Source organism: Trachurus trachurus (assembly GCF_905171665.1).
Source record: "Trachurus trachurus genome assembly, chromosome: 8".
In the NCBI taxonomy this organism is placed as follows: domain Eukaryota; kingdom Metazoa; phylum Chordata; class Actinopteri; order Carangiformes; family Carangidae; genus Trachurus; species Trachurus trachurus.
In genome coordinates, this window is record NC_139905.1 from 5,994,934 (window position 1) to 6,011,362 (window position 16,429).

Genomic DNA, 16,429 nt, shown 5'->3' on the forward strand with positions numbered 1-16,429 from the left:
ACTCGGAGTGGGTAGGAACAAGAAAAGGACACTGACTGACAGACAGAAGCGTTGTGTCGTGTTCCCATGACAGGACACAGCCTCCTCCCACGTCGGTAAACGTCTTTGATGAAAGAAAATCCGAAAACGGCGAAATCCAGGAAATATATTTAAAGCATTTTTTTTTGTTTTACTTGTGCACTGATGTTTATATTTGAAAAGATAAAACTACAGCAGGACTGCAGAGGAACAGTCCCTTCTTATTAGAGCAGGACTAGAACTAGACACGTTATTAAAGACAAACAAACAGCAAAACCAATTCAGCCGGAGACCACGTGTTCGTCGGGGGCCACGGCTCCAGCTCTTCTCTCGCACTAGTCTGTGTATTTCAGTCCAGTTCTGATCAAAGTCTTGTGTTTTGTTTTGTTTTATTCCCAGGACAGACTGGAGAGGTGTGGAGCAGCCGGCTCTGAGGTCAGAGGAGGGCAGAGGGCCGGTGGCCACGGTGGTTTGAAGATGGCTGCATCCCTGGGAGAGGGAGGAGGAGGAGGAGGAGGAGGAGAGGGAGGCGGAGTCGGTGAAGGGGGGACGAAGTGGGAGGATGAGGGAGCCTCAGATCTCCTCTATGGAGTCAGCAGGGACCAGGCCTCTCTTCTTCCCGCTGCTCAGCTTCAGAAACATCTCACCGTCCTCTCGCTTCCCCACACAGATCTAAAGGGGAGGGGGACACACATCTGGAGTTACACTGGGATATAACCATAGACTGTAAAAAGAATGGACGTAGCATCCGTGACGTCACCCATTGGTTTTGGGGAGTCGTTTTTGTGACTCAAATATGGCGGCCTGAACAGCGCCATGTTGGATTGGCCGGCCGAGAACCCGCCCACTGGCCTCGAAGCAGCTGTCCACGGAGCTGCTCGGACCTGTCACTCAACGTTTTCGCGCCCTAATTGGCCAGAGTTTTAACCTAATAACAGTAAAACGGTAGAGTTAAAAAAAAATTCACCCCCCTCAGAGTGTGTGCGGGGGTAGAAACTATCGATTGAGAAAAAAAAACGTTCTGACACCAGGCTTTTAACATGTTTACTGAGGATGTAAAATCGGCGATTTTAACATGGGGGTCTATGGGGAATGCTGCTTTCTGACACCAGCCCCCAGAGGAAGCCGGGGGGATTGCAGTTTTTTGAACGCGGAAGTGAGCTTCACTTCTCAGACCCACAACTGCCCCCTTGGATATAACACATGTTTATCAATAAGTATGTGAACATTGCCAACACAATGGGTGCTGTTAAGGGGATAGTTCAACATTTTGGCAAATTGGCCCTATAGTCATAGCAGTAGGTTCGTTACCTTTGATTGTCAGTGCAAGCTATTTTTAGAACGGCCGAGCCGTTTTAAAGGTAAATTCATGCAAAACCGCTGATGCGCGTTGCCTTCAGGGACAGTTTTTCAGCAAGCAGTCTCTGCATTTACCTCTAAAACAACTAACAGAACGTTACCAGAGTTGTTTTAGAGGCAAATGCAGAGACAGCTTGCTGAAAAACTGTCCCTGAAGGCAACGCGCATCAGCGGTTTTGCATGAATTTACCTCGAAAACAACTCTGTCTGGTAACGTTCTGTTATTATCTCATAGCGTGGTGAATGTGCAGGTCACAACTTGTCCAATTATAGAATGAATGAAGAATAATACAAAATCTGTGTGAAATGTTGGATTTTATTCTTTATGTTACAAAATTCAAACACTAAAACCTGTCATTTCAACCTCTTGGAGCATAATCAGCTGCTAACGTCAGGATTTTTGAACAGAAACACGAGTTTTAGGAGCATGTGGGAAATTAAATATCAGTCAGAACAGGTCTGAAGTGATGTGAGATGAAAAAGAGACGATTTCGGTGCCAATCCTTTGATCACACCCTGTGAGTGTGACGTGCTCAGTGTGCAGCTCTGTGACCACACACACACACACACACACACAGGATAGAGTCGGTACAGGACGACAAATATAATCCCATATCAAACACTAGAGACTAAATGGCTTCCAAAAATATCAGTGTGACGCTTTAAGACACAAATAAGTGTCAGGTCACTCACGTCCCTGTTCATCCAGAGTCAACACGTTGGAGCGGGATTTTGTTTTAATTGGCTAAAAAAAGGTTTTCTTGGGTCACTGTGACCTTGACAATTGCCGTTTTATAAAAGTTTAATTAGATGAATGATTTGTGAAAGGATTCCCTCCCTCAAGATCACAATTTGTGAGGCCACTGTCACCTTGACCTTTGAATGTGCATGTTATTTTGAGATCCCCAGGGCAGAGATGTGAGCTGCTCAGCGAACACAATGGAGGTGTGTATTTGGTAAAACTCATCAAATACACAATCCAACAACTCCAAAACGCTCTGGTGGACAAGTTGTGACCTGCACATTCACCACGCTATGAGATAATAACAGAACGTTACCAGACAGAGTTGTTTTAGAGGGAAATTCATGCAAAACCATTGAAGCGCTTTGCCTTCAGGGACAGTTTTTCAGCAAGCAGTCTCTGCATTTACCTCTAAAACAACTCTGTCTGGTAACGTTGTGTTATTATCTCATAGCGTGGTGAATGTGCAGGTCACAACTTGTCCACCAGAGTGTTTTGGAGTTGTTGGATTGTGTATGTGATGAGTTTGATGAGGGACAGGGGACCTGTACCATTCACCTCCATTGTGTTCACTGAGCAGCTCACGTCTCTGCCCCGCCGATCTCAAAACAACATGCACGATAATTAAAGGTAATGAACCTACTGCTACGACTATAGGGATTACAGTATAATAGATTATAGAGGAGAATTTGCTAAAATGTTCAACTATCCCTTTAAGCCATAGAAATCTTAATCCTTGAACACTGGTGAATGTTTTTTTTTTTTTTTTTTTTAAAGTATATTTTTTTGGCTTTTTGCTTTTTATTTGATAGTGATGACAGTAGAGATAGACAGGAAATGGGGAGGCAGAGAGAGGGGGAATGACACGCAGGAAAGGTCTGCCCGACGCGGGATTCGAACCGGGGACGCCTGCGGCGAGGACTGTAGCCTCTACATGGGACGGCCGCTCTACCCACTGCGCCACGCACCGCCCCGAATGTTTTTTTTTTTTAACCAAATTTGAAGAAATTCATTTATGGAGTAATAATGTTAACAAGGCCAAAACTGCATGCATGCCCTTGACCTTTGACCTTGACCTATGACGCCAAAAATCTAACTAGTTCAACTTTGAATCCCAGTGAATCTTTATTCCAAATCTAAAGTAGCTCCTTCAGGGTGTTTTTAAGATATCATGGTGACAAGACGGGGGAACAAACTAAAAAAAACAACAACATGGCTGCCGCTCTGACGTCCTTGTATACCTGCGATTCCCTGACGGCCATGTGTCCTCGCTCTCGGTTCCCAGAAGCTCCCTGGATGACCCGCCACACCCTCTCTCCAGGCCGAACCCTCTGCACAAAGTTGGCCGGGAAGAAGCCGACGCGGTCGCCGCTTTTCCCCTGGAACAACACGACAGAGCACAGAGCAGCGGTCACACAACAGCTAACGGCTAACAGCTAACAGGCTGCAACATGATCTACACTCAGATGTTTTTTCAGTCTCTTCACAGTTGTTTTAATCTGTTTTTGCTGGTTCCATCTCCAGCAGTTTCACCTTTTGACTCCACAGAGATAAAAGCTGAACATGTTTGGGTTTCAGCGCCACATGTCACAGCCGTTCCACAGCAAAAACTCCAAATCTTTCCAAGAATATTTGTCTTATTTCTTGTCAAAATGTCTCAATTTTAGTCATTTTAGTTATTTCAAACAAATTTTCAGTTGTAATAAGTAGAAAAATCTGCCAGTGAAAGGAGGTTTTTTGTGCTTGTAATAAGAAAGAAAAACTTGCTCCACTATCAGATTTTTCTAAATATTTCAATTGAAAATATGCTTGAAAAAAGTAAAAAGTGTCTGAAAATAAACTACTTTTTATGTGATGAGTCTTAATTTGAGTATAATTAGATTTGTTTTGACTAGAAATTACATTTTAACTAGAAATAAGACAAATATTCTTGGTAAGATTTTGAGTTTTTGCAGTGTCTCCGTCATCTACAGCAGCAGAATTGAGGATTTTCTGTTTCCATGAGAGGAGAAATGATTCCCTCCACCTGCCTGTTGTTGTATCTGAATCAGTGTGTGTCTGTGTGTTTGTGCGGAACAACTTAATAAGGCAGAAAACTCACAATTACACAAATGAAACCGATTGTTGTTTTAAAGCAAACGAGGACTCGCCTCGGCTCGGCGTCACGTCTGCTTTGTTTTGTTGTTATTTATAGAAGAAGAGGAGCGAGCAGCAGATTTCACCTGCTCATCCTCGTTGTTGTCGTTGTTATGTCTGTTTCCTCCAGACGATGTGTGTGCTCGACGCTCATTATGCAGCAATATCTCATTGTTTATCGGCCTCAGGTGCTGCTGACGTGTTTATGGACGTAATTCACACACACATACACACTATACATCGGTTATGAACAGATGATTCAGAAATTATACATAATTTAAAGGCTCCTGAGGACGGAGGGAGTCGGTTAACGCTGTTAAACTGACGACGTTCGGCTTCATATAGCCCATAAACACCGGTCCACTGTGACGGGACTGACAGACTATAAGAGAGTGCTGCTGCCTTTATCTGGGACTCACACACACACACCTACAGTACACTAGGGATGTCACGATTACTTGTTTTCACAATTAATTGTGGTATTAAACGCCACAATTAATTTATCGTAAAGATTCCAAAATACCGTCACTTTCCAAAAAAAGATTATGTTGGAACCAAATAAAGGTAAATGCACAGATACTGGTCCGTTTACCTAATGTAACACTGAATTGGTAGCAGTTTAAATGTTAGCATGTCATGTATAATAAAAAATAAACTTAAACATTTGTTGTAGATGACAATTAATGACTTGAATATTTAAAATATTTCCCATGGGGGATTAATAATTGGCCCGATGTTAATAGATACTTTGTGTAAATAATTAGTAATGTAATTATATTTTGAATATATTTGATTTTACACATTCATAGTGTTGTGAAATTAATAAATGCATAATAATCCTGATAATCTTGATACTGTGATTATTTCTCTGTCAATAATTGTACCAAAAAAATCCTATAATCCTGACATCCCTATAACCTACACTGATGCACATTCATTTCCTCTGGGAGTGAGTGAGGCTCATTACAGACTGAATGAAGACGTGTTTGAGGCTGTAACACCACTCAGGTTCATTATGTTCAACTCTTTTGGTAATTTGGGAGGAGTGGGGGTGGTGGTGGTGGTGGTGGTGGGGGTGGGGGCGTGTGTTTCTATTTCTGTCTTCAATGGCCTCCATGTTTGTGACTGGTAAAAATAGAGCAGGTGTCGTACATTAAAGGCCTTAATTAACACACGTACATGTTTCTCTGCACTCGAAAACACGTTATGAATTTAAAAGACTTGTACGAACGAACCAGTACACACAAACACACACACACACACAATGACACACACACAGATGTTTAGAGATGATTTATTACCCACCTTCCACCACTCCTCGTTAGAGTCGTCGGTGACCTGCACCCGATCACCAGGACTAAAAGGAGAAAAGACAAGAGGGAGAGCACAAAAGATAATGTTAGCAAACTGCTGAAGGAGGAGGAGGAAGAGGTGGTCGCCACAGTTACAAAGCTGTGGAGGTTAAAGGGATAGTTCAACATGTTGGCAAATTGGCCCATTGCCATAATCCCTATAGTCATAGCAGTAGGTTCGTTACCTTTAATTGTCGGTGCAAGATATTTTTAGAAAGGTGGAGCAGAGCCGTGAGCTGCTCAGAGCTACGCTACGGAGGCTCATCATGGGATTTCTTGGTTTCCCTCATCAAACTCATCAAATACACAATCCAACAACTCCAAAACGCTCTGGTGGACAAGTTGTGACCTGCACATTCACCACACTATGAGATAATAACAGAACGTTACCAGGCAGAGTTGTTTTAGAGGGAAATACAGAGACTGCTTGATGAAAAACTGCTCCAGACGGGAACGCACATCAGCGGTTTTGCATGTATTTACCTCTAAAACAACTCTGTGTGGTAACGTTCTGTTATTATCTCATAGCGTGGTGAATGTGCAGGTCACAACTTGTCCACCAGAGCGTTTTGGAGTTGTTGGATTGTGTATTTGATGAGTTTGATGAGGGAAACCAAGAAATCACATGAGCCTCCGTAGCGTAGCTCTGAGCAGCTCACGGCTCTGCTCCGCCGCTCTAAAAACAGCTTGCACCAACAATTAAAGGTAACGAACCTACTGCTATGACTATAGGGATTATAGCAATGGGCCAATTTGCCCAAAATGTTGAACTATCCCTTTAAAATGTGGATGAGACTCTGCAGAGGTGACGGAGCAAAGTCACAAGGTCGACATGAAATATGACTCACACACACGTACACACTGCAGCGGTGAAGGCAGGGTCGGATCAGTACACAACCTGGCCTGCATGCTAATCAAGCTACCAGTTTGTGATGAGACACACACACAGACACACACACACAGACACACACACACACACACACACGCTGTCCTAGATAACACAGGGAGGAGCTGCTGTCCCAGTTGCTCCTCTGTACGTTTTGCCTCCTGGGTACCTGTTCTCACTACTGCCCTATATGATGATCATAACCCCCCCCCCCACACACACACACACACACACACACACCAGTTTGCATATAGTTGCACAGACTCACAAACGAGGGTGAGACCCATATATCTCAGGTGATACTGGGACAAATCGTCTGCTCAGTTTGTCTCAGTTTAAAACTTAGGTGCACTTTTTTTTTTCTTTCCAAACCCAAAGTTTGACAAACTTTGTCCCTGTTTGATTCCCAGGCCTGGAGCCGCGCGCTGTGGGTGGAAGTTTGCATATTCTCCATATGCATGTGTGGGTTCTCTGCAGTTTTCTCACACAGTTCATACACAACATGCATATAGATGAACTGGTGACTCTAACTTCCCTCTAAGTGTGAATCTGACGGCCTGTCCCAATATGTACACTCGATCCCACTACACGCTTGGGCACTGGGCGTGCGGCGCGTTCATGGGCTTAGTGTAAGTGCGCCAGTTTGTCCCATTTCTCCAACAATCAAAAGTGCAGCGTGCTTGATTTGCACTTTACCCACACTTATGGTAAGATAGGCTTTGTCTTGTCGAGGTTGTCCCGATTGCTTTTAAATAGCCCTGCGCGCTTGGCCATTTAATACATGCTTGCACACTATGTATGTTGCATCAGCAAAACGTCACCAAAGTGTGTGCATAACCAAGCGCACTCAGCCAAGTGTGGAGAAATGGGAAAGGCCCAAAGTGTGTGAGAGTTGTGTTTGTCTCTACATATGAGTTGAGGTACAGGTGAACCCTGCCCCTCGCTCTATATCAACTACATTGGCTGCAGCCTCCTTTGACTGTGATTGACTGTTGCAGGTGAGTTTAGCCTTGTGTAAAGGGGGAACTATGCAAGTCTGGTCTCTTCTCCTCTGTGTTGCTAACCCTCCTCCTGGCCATGTGCATTTGTTTTTAACGAAGCCGGCGAGAAATCAATCAATAGAGAGATAGATAATGTTATATGTCATATAACATGTATAATTGTGTAGTCTTATCTGTCATAAACAAGAGATTACAGGTTACGGGGCGCGTTACGTTTGTGTGGCAGCGCCGCAGAGACGAGAGCTGGAACACCGGGTTGGAGGTTGTTTTTCAGCCAAGAGATGCTAGGTGCAAAGCAGAGAGCCTCCAAGTCATTGATTTAACCAGCACTAGGGCTCTGAAGCTGTTTAATTAAGGTAAAAATGTAGCATAGTTAAGATGCAAATCCTGCAGAGTTCCTCTTTAAACCTGATAAAGGTAAAAATCTTGCATTGCTCCTCCATAACGAGGCTCTACGGTGGCCCTGAGGGTATAATCCATTGCAGCTTAATAAGAACACACTAATATGCTGCAAATTCAGAAAGCAACTGCATCGATTTGACACCACATGCATCACACAAGTGTTTCCAGAGGACACTAACAAGTCTAACAAGTTAAAACCAATGAATAACAAGTGCATCGCTTCATTTCAATATATATGCACACTAACAGTACAAAGGGCCACAGGTCGGCATGTTATTAGCTGCTGCAGTTTGCACCATCACAGCTCCTCAGAGAAGCAGCAGTGACAGTGACGTCGTCCATCTTTATCTCCAGTCTGTTCTTACACCACGATCACCATCATTAACACACAACACACCCTCATTACATTAATGTGTATGAGAAATAACATCAATGTATAAATCAGCATTATATTTGTGTCACTGACGACAGCTGCAGTGTTGGTTTGCTTTACGTCGTGTGTGTGTGTGTGTTACTGATGTTACTGTGCTGTGCATACATTCCAGCAGATAAATATACAACGGCTGAAGATAAACGTGTGATATAGTCTGATGTCGAGCAGCTAAAGCGTGAATTCAGATGTTTTTTTTGTGACCTCAATTACAGCCACAGCTTCATTTCTGAAAACACCTGTGTGGGTGTGTAAAGGGCTTTTAAAAACGCAGCTCTCATGTTCTCTGTGTGAGGAAATAATGAGGCAAGAGTTTTAAATTACAGACAAATTACAACATTTAGTTCTTAGAATAAGAATCGCTGCCTTTTTAACCCTCTGGAGTCCCGTTTGGATGTTTTTATGTATTTTATCTAATGCATTAATTAAAACTTTTTTTTTTTACATCAGAGAAACTCCACTAACACAGGCAGCAGTGAAAATGTTCATGTCTTTAGTCAGAATTAATGAGAAAAGTTCAGAAGTTATAAAAAATTGTTGTTTTTACTCATCCAAATCACAGGAGATGCAATTTTTTAAAGGGATAGTTCAACATTTTGGCAAATTGGCCCATTGCCATAATCCCTATAGTCATAGAGTTGTTTTAGAGGTAAATTCATGCAAAACCACTGATGTGTGTTGCCTTCAGGGACAGTTTTTCAGCAAGCAGTCTCTGCATTTGCCTCTAAAACAACTCTGTCTGGTAACGTTGTGTTATTATCTCATAGCGTGGTGAATGTGCAGGTCACAACTTGTCCACCAGAGCGTTTTGGAGTTGTTGGATTGTGTATTTGATGAGTTTGATGAGGGAAACCAAGAAATCCCATGAGCCTCCGTAGCGTACTGTAGCTCTGAGCAGCTCACGGCTCTGCTCCGCCGTTCTAAAAATAGCTTGCACCAACAATTAAAGGTAATGAACCTACTGCTATGACTATAGGGATTATGGCAATGGGCCAATTCGCCAAAATGTTGAACTATCCCTTTAAGTTTATCTTTTTTATTTAGAGGTAAAACGAGTCACAACATTGTTGTGCATTGTTGGCACTATATGTGTTGCTCTTGCTACGGTGACACCTTGGATAACAAATCTGATTCCCAAGATGTAAAGGGACATACCGTGTTTGGTACAAGAGACACATCATCATCAATTTTATATTTTCTATAAGTTAAATTATACTTTATTAGTATTTTTTTGCATGTTGTGCAGCTTTAGATTTTTCTTATTTGTACTTATATTGCACAAATATGTAGGAAATTAAACAATAAACTAGTCTATTTACAATTTTTGTCCCTTATTCACAGCTTAGTCTCTAAATGATCTATAAAGTTATTCAAGTGTTAATTTAACAGCAGCCACAGACGAGTCCAGAGGGTTAAAGATGTTCAGCTCTGTCTGTTCTACACAGGTCAAACTTTGTCAGAGAGAGTTTAACGAGAGCAGAGACACACTGTGCTGCCATTAATTCACATATACCGGTACTGTGCAGCCACACACACATACACATTTACACAAAACCACAGCACAGATGGCTCTGAACAGTCCCATGGATTTACCTTTGTTAAAGCTGCCCCCCCACTGTCCACACACACACACACACACACACACACACACACACACACACACACACACACACACACACACACACACACACACACACACACACACACACACACACACACACACACACACACACACACACACACACACACACACACACACACACACACACACACACACACACACCGCCCTCCTTTTCCTGCTTTATCCTTCCTCTCCTCTCCCTCCTCATCCTCTTTCATCATATAGAGCTTTATATACTTCTATATTTGCTTTTTACTTTCTCCACACGATCCCTGCATCCTCTCACTCTCTCACAGCCTCCACTTCGCCCTTTCATCTCTCAGTTGTCTTTATCCTGCTGCCCCTGCTGGGAACAACACACAGCTCAGTCGCTCGCTTTAACGTGGTGGGGGGGTGAGGTGTGTGGGGGTGGGGGCAGTTACGGGCTCAGAGTTTATAATTAGTCGTCCTTCAGGGCCCCGTCCTCTGCAGATGGCGGGGACGTTTTCATCCTGCAGGATCAACAGCCGACGAGGCAAGAGCAACAAGAAGGAGGGACGAAAAAACAACAACAGACAACACAGACAAAGCCAATGCACTCCTGCACACACAATGCTTTAAAACACACACACACACACACAGACACACACACACACACATGCATATATACACACATGGCGAGTCATGGCGATGCCGACACGTAGGCTGCAGCCTCTGTCTGACTTTTTACTCACTGTAGTTCCAGGTCGTTTGGTTCCTGAGGCAGAAACTTGTAGAGTGCTACATAGGTGTGGATGGAGTGGACTTCGATGCGCTTGGGCACCTGGATGCAGGGGAGAGGGGAGGAAAGGAGGAGAGAGGGGAGGAAAAGGGGGGAGGGAGGGAGTGGGGGTTAGTGAGATAGAAACACATGGGCTCAAGAAGAGGAAACAATGTGCAGAGACAGATTAAACAGAGCGCTACCTTCACACCGCTCTCCTCCGCCGGAGTGGGAGCCTGGCTGCTGCTGCTGCTCTCCTCCTCCTCCTTCTCCTCCATCTCAGCGTCAGGGATGGGGGGGTCTGGGTCTGCAGGAGAGGGAGGGGGAGGGGGAGGGAAAGTCTCTTAGAAGGTGTCAGGTGTGCTCTCACACATGAGGATTACATGTTAAATTTTTTTTTTTCTTTTTCCACATACACAGACCAGTAAAAGTCTCTCACACACCAGACCGACATGCAAACGGAAACACGGGGACTTCTGCATTAGACACACATAAGCTGCATGGACATAGAGAACACACACACAGCCACACACACACACACACACACAGACACACACACAGGGCAGTGATTACCCCCCGTCTCCTGAGTTATCTCTTCCTCCATGCTGCACTGTCTCTGCTGACTCTCCTCACCTCCCTCCCCCTTATCAAAGAAGACAAAAAAGAGAGTATTAAATGTTAGCAACAGGACGTCAAAGAGGAAGCATCCAACTGTTCCTGCTCTGACCTGCACACACACACACACACACACGCACGCACACACACTTTCTATACACTGTTAGTTAAAGGTCTGTGTGGTGCAGGGAGATTTGCACTGTCTGGTTCGACTGCATGTTAAAAGGATAGTTCAACATTTTGACAAATTGGCCCATTGCCATAATCCCTATAGTCATAGCAGTAGGTTCATTACCTTTATGCGTCGGTGCAAGCTATTTTTAGAACGGCGGAGCAGAGCTATGCTACGGAGGCTCATGGGATTTCTTGGTTTCCCTCATCAAACTCATCAAATACACAATCCAACAACTCCAAAACACTCTGGTGGACAAGTTGTGACCTGCACATTCACCACGCTATGAGATAATAACACAACGTTACCAGACAGAGTTGTTTTAGAGGTAAATGCAGAGACTGCTTGCTGAAAAACTGCCCCCGACGGGAACGCACATCAGCGGTTTTGCATGAATTTACCTCCAAAACAACTCTGTCTGGTAAAGATCTGTTATTATCTCATAGCGTGGTGAATGTGCAGCTCACAACTTGTCCACCAGAGCGTTGTGGAGTTGTTGGATTGTGTATTTGATGAGTTTGATGAGGGAAACCAAGAAATACCATGAGCCTCTGTAGCGTAGCTCTGAGCAGCTTGCGGCTCTGCTCCGCCGTTCTAAAAACAGCTTGCACCAACAATTAAAGGTAACGAACCTACTGCTATGACTATAGGGATTATGGCAATGGGCCAAAATGTTGAACTATCCCTTTAAATGAGAAGCACAGAGAGTTCAGTGTCGCCGAATTAAGCTGCTGATAGATGATCCCCCCGCTCCGCCTGCTCCCCCCCGCCAGTGCTCAATTGTATCGCTTCACCAAATGTGCAGGGTGGATTTAATTCAGGTGGATTTAATTCAGCAGGGGACTAAAATAACCTCACAAGACAGAAAAAACTTTCAAAGAAGGAACTTCAGTCGGAAGCTCTGAGAGTCTCATTTGTGCTGACCTGGCTTAACTCTTCATCTCGATGCAGCGGAAGCACAGGTGGCATCACTAATGTGTTTGTGTGTGTGTGAGGTGCTGCAAGGTTACTGCCGGGTGTTACCTCGGTAATTCAGGTGTAAATTTAAAGCTCAACAGTCGGTGGTGTTGCATCTGATTTTATATGAAATATAAAGAGTGGAATATTTTTGCAGAACTCAAACTCTCTGCTCTGGTTTTCTAAGGAACAGGAAGTTCACAAAGGGATTGTGTTCATCACTTTCCAACACTTTTAAATTTGTCCGAGCTGCTGAACACAACAGCAAAACCTCCAATTCTTACACTGCAACTACATCCAATGATACGGTGGCCCTGAGGGATCATTGTGCTGCAACTTAAATCAAATGCAAAGACACAAAAAAAAATGTGCAAAGAAATTCTGAAAGAGACGCAAAAACAGCAGATGGGTTGTCAGATTGAAATGTTTTCTGAATTTTATCGTGCATTTGCTTCTTTGTGATTTGATGTGATTTGAGTTGCGGTACGTTGACCCCTCAGGGCCACCGTTACGGTACAAATGTCTTTTCTTTTGGCCCCGCCCACAGCAGCACGTCGCTCAGCTCCTGCACCGATGCTCCCTGCTGCTCCTCTGAGCTGAATCTCAATCAACTGCAGGAAACACACTGACCCCTGACACACACACACACACCTCCACGTTAAAGGGATAGTTCAACATTTTGGCAAATTTGCCTATTGCCATAATCCCTATAGTCTTAGGAGTAGGTTCATTACATTTAAATGTCGGTGCAAGCTGTTTTTAGATCGGCGGGGCAGAGATGTGAGCTCTGCATGTACTTTAGCGTTTTCTTCATCAAACTCATCAAATACACAATCCAACAACTCCAAAACGCTCTGGTGGACAAGTTGTGACCTGCACATTCACCACGCTATGAGATAATAGAACGTTACCAGACAGAGTTGTTTTAGAGGTTTAGAGCGTTTTGGAGTTGTTGGATTGTGTATTTGATGAGTTTGATGAGGAAAACGTGGAAATACCATGAGCCTCCGTTGCGTTAGCTGAGCAGCTCACGTCTCTGCCCTGCCGATCTCAAAACAACATGCACCGACAATTAAAAGTAACAAACCTACTCCTAAAACTATAAGGATTATGGCAATAGGCGAATTTGCCAAAATGTTGAACTATCCCTTTAAAATAACCCCAACCCCTGCCCTCTAGCCCCTCCCTCCCACAGCGTAAAGATGATGATGATCGTGATGATGTCATACCAGGCTGCGCGTCGGCGACTCTGACAAGCTGCCGAAACTGGAGCGGCTCATCTGCCCCAAGGACGTCCCGTAGCGCAGGGCGGCGTACACGGGATCTACACGCATCCGCGGAGCCTCTGAAACCACACACACATACATACACACACATTCATTCATAACGCTGGTGCACACACACTTTCTTAATCTTATATTGACTTTAACCACAAACACACATGTAAATCACACACACACGCACACACACACACACGCGCTACAGTGGCGGCCACACGCTGCACTTCATGGTCGCTGTGTCTGAGGAACTAGAGTCTAAATATAACCGTAGTAACGTCGCAGTCGGTCCTGGACCAAAGTGACCCACTTTAGATCTGAGAGAGGAACGGCAGCCAAAAGTTAAGGAGACATCAGGACTTTCCTATAAATCTTACACGCCTGGATTTATAAATACATCCACTCGCTGGCCAGAGATGTGTCTTCGTCCTAACAGCTGTAATGAGTCTGTGTCTGTCTGGAGACGAGACGAGGCGAGTACAAGACGGAATAAGAGAAGAGATTTAAAATATGGAAATCCTCCGAGAGCCGAATCCGTCGTCGATGTTGGAGACGCTCGGGATCAGAGTATATTTCTAAAGTTAGGAATGAGTTGTTAGGGTTTTTTTTTTTTCCTCAACCGAAGCTGAATAGAGGCTGGTGGAACGATTTCTGTGCAGAGCCAGATGTGCTGCCGAGTGATTTGCAGTTTTCTTATTGAAGTCGGCGCCGCCTTATTGCCTCCTTCGTCAGATAGATGAAAAATTAAACAGGCCGACTGATGCTGTGTGCGGGAAAGACAGGAAGCAGGGGAGACGGCGAGGACGACGACGACGGACTCAGTCAGGGTCTGAAACCTTTTGACACCAGCCAGGTGAGTCCCCCAGGACAGAGGGGACAGGATCAAGGTCTTCAGGGTCAGGATCAGACAGGTGGCTGCTGATCTGGGGTCAGGCGCTGACAGGAGACGACGGCTGTGACCACAATCACAGGCCTCTATGAAGGTTTGGCCCTGTAGAGCCGTCAGAGACCGTAAAGAACTGGAGGATTCATGGTTTACCTGCTAGCTACGCAACATTTAAAGTTTTAAAGGGTCTAATTTTCGTGAAAAATACAAAAGGAGTCCTGCTTAAAGCAGAAGTAAGCGATCCGGTCGTTTTGGCTAACTTCCTGTCAGCCGATGGAGTTAGCAGTCCCCGCCCTCGTCCCTACGTCACCACATTCACGCGCATCCCTTGGCTGCACACACAGAGAGGACCGCCCCTTTATGCCGTTCTCTCTCCTCATTGGATAAAGGTTGTAGGATACAAGGAAAGTTTTCTCCTCGGCTCAGAGCAGAGCAGCGTGACTGACAGACCCGTGTTTCAGACCAAACACTCTATCTAAGTGATTGCTGTCGGAAGATATAAGACTTATATTAACACAAATATTCCGCTTACTTCTGCTCATCGGCTTCCCATAGTAGAAGTTTCGGTCGTATGCACATACAGTGAAAATCAACAATCAGTCAAACAATCATCATTAATCTTCCTTCAATCAAACTTATGAGTCCATAATTATTGCATAAGCCAAAAAGGAGTATAGGCTGAAGCTATTGAGCTTATACCTGCCTATAACCTTTAATCCTATTCATGCATTAAGCCTTAAAGGGACTATGAGGAGTTTCGGAAAGTGTAAGTGTTTAAACTTTTCACACTACATTTCCCATGAGCCTCCGCACGCATGGTGAAATTCTTGGACCGGTGCAAGACAATGAAAGCGAAAACATTTGCCAAGAATGTTTTCATTAATCAAGAATGAGTCAGAGGTTCGAAGACAATCAGATACCGTCGTAGTTCAGACCATAAACGATGCCAACTTGCGTGGTTATTCCCTAGACCCGCCGGGCAGCGTCCGGGAAACCGAAACTAGGAAATGCTGGGCGAGTCAGCCACTAAAAGATAAGACAAAACGATATATTTATCGAAAATGGAGCCATTAACAAGTGGTAACGTAGATGCATCCACATTAATATGAGACTCTTTTATAACCAAAAGCAAACTCCTCTTTTACTATTTACATTTCAATGGTGCCATCTGTATTTTGATGTTTTGGTGTAGTCGGGACGTTTCTGACCACCGTCCAGTCTCTATCTGGGTGGCGGTAGCAAATATTCATAGGAAGGCTGAAGTGGAGAAGGGTTCGATGTATAAACACAGCAGCAGAAATTAAATGTTGTGTTTACAAAGTGCAACAAACAAACCCGCAGACTCGACCTTTAAAGCCGTTGAACTGTTAAGCTGGAAACACACACTTGTACGACTGCAGCCTGTTTGTGACCAGATTGTTGATCTGCACAGCTAATTATAGCATTAGGCCGAATTTCAGTTTCATCGCCGGGTCTAATGTTTCCTGCTCCTTCATAATCACAATCGATATGAATGAAATGAAAACCTGGCGCCTCTTTCTTTTTCTTTTTCTTTTTTATAAAGGTCTCAGACACAGGACTGTCAACACAACTTCTCAAAGCTGCAGCTTCTTCTGCTTCGTTAGCATTGTTGCTGATCAAAGCCTTTATTGTAACTAAGGGCTGATTTCACTGCTGAACTGAGCTGAAAAATAGTTGCAATGAATCTTGGGAAAGGAAAAGAAGGGACACGTTTCTTAGTGATCCATTTTCAAATGCAGCTTCTGAAGGAAACAGCCCCAAGTCATATATAGCCAAGGTTTAGCATGATGGAGGCAAACCAGTCATTAGATTAGA

General features: G+C 44.2%; 1 protein-coding gene across 1 annotated transcript in view; it reads right to left on the reverse strand.

The window, feature by feature from the left end:
- Nucleotides 1-591: 591 nt before the first annotated feature.
- LOC310989814 (SH3 and cysteine-rich domain-containing protein 2-like) overlaps nucleotides 592-16,429 on the reverse strand; it is a gene marked incomplete at both ends in the record, with an annotated part of 39,407 nt that continues 23,569 nt past the window's right edge. Inside the window, 6 exons of the mRNA XM_083976965.1 lie at nucleotides 592-690; nucleotides 3,361-3,498; nucleotides 5,561-5,612; nucleotides 10,661-10,749; nucleotides 11,246-11,329; nucleotides 13,660-13,775. Coding sequence (XP_083833091.1) covers nucleotides 592-690; nucleotides 3,361-3,498; nucleotides 5,561-5,612; nucleotides 10,661-10,749; nucleotides 11,246-11,329; nucleotides 13,660-13,775 — 578 coding nt within the window. The remainder of the gene's footprint in view (nucleotides 691-3,360; nucleotides 3,499-5,560; nucleotides 5,613-10,660; nucleotides 10,750-11,245; nucleotides 11,330-13,659; nucleotides 13,776-16,429) is intronic.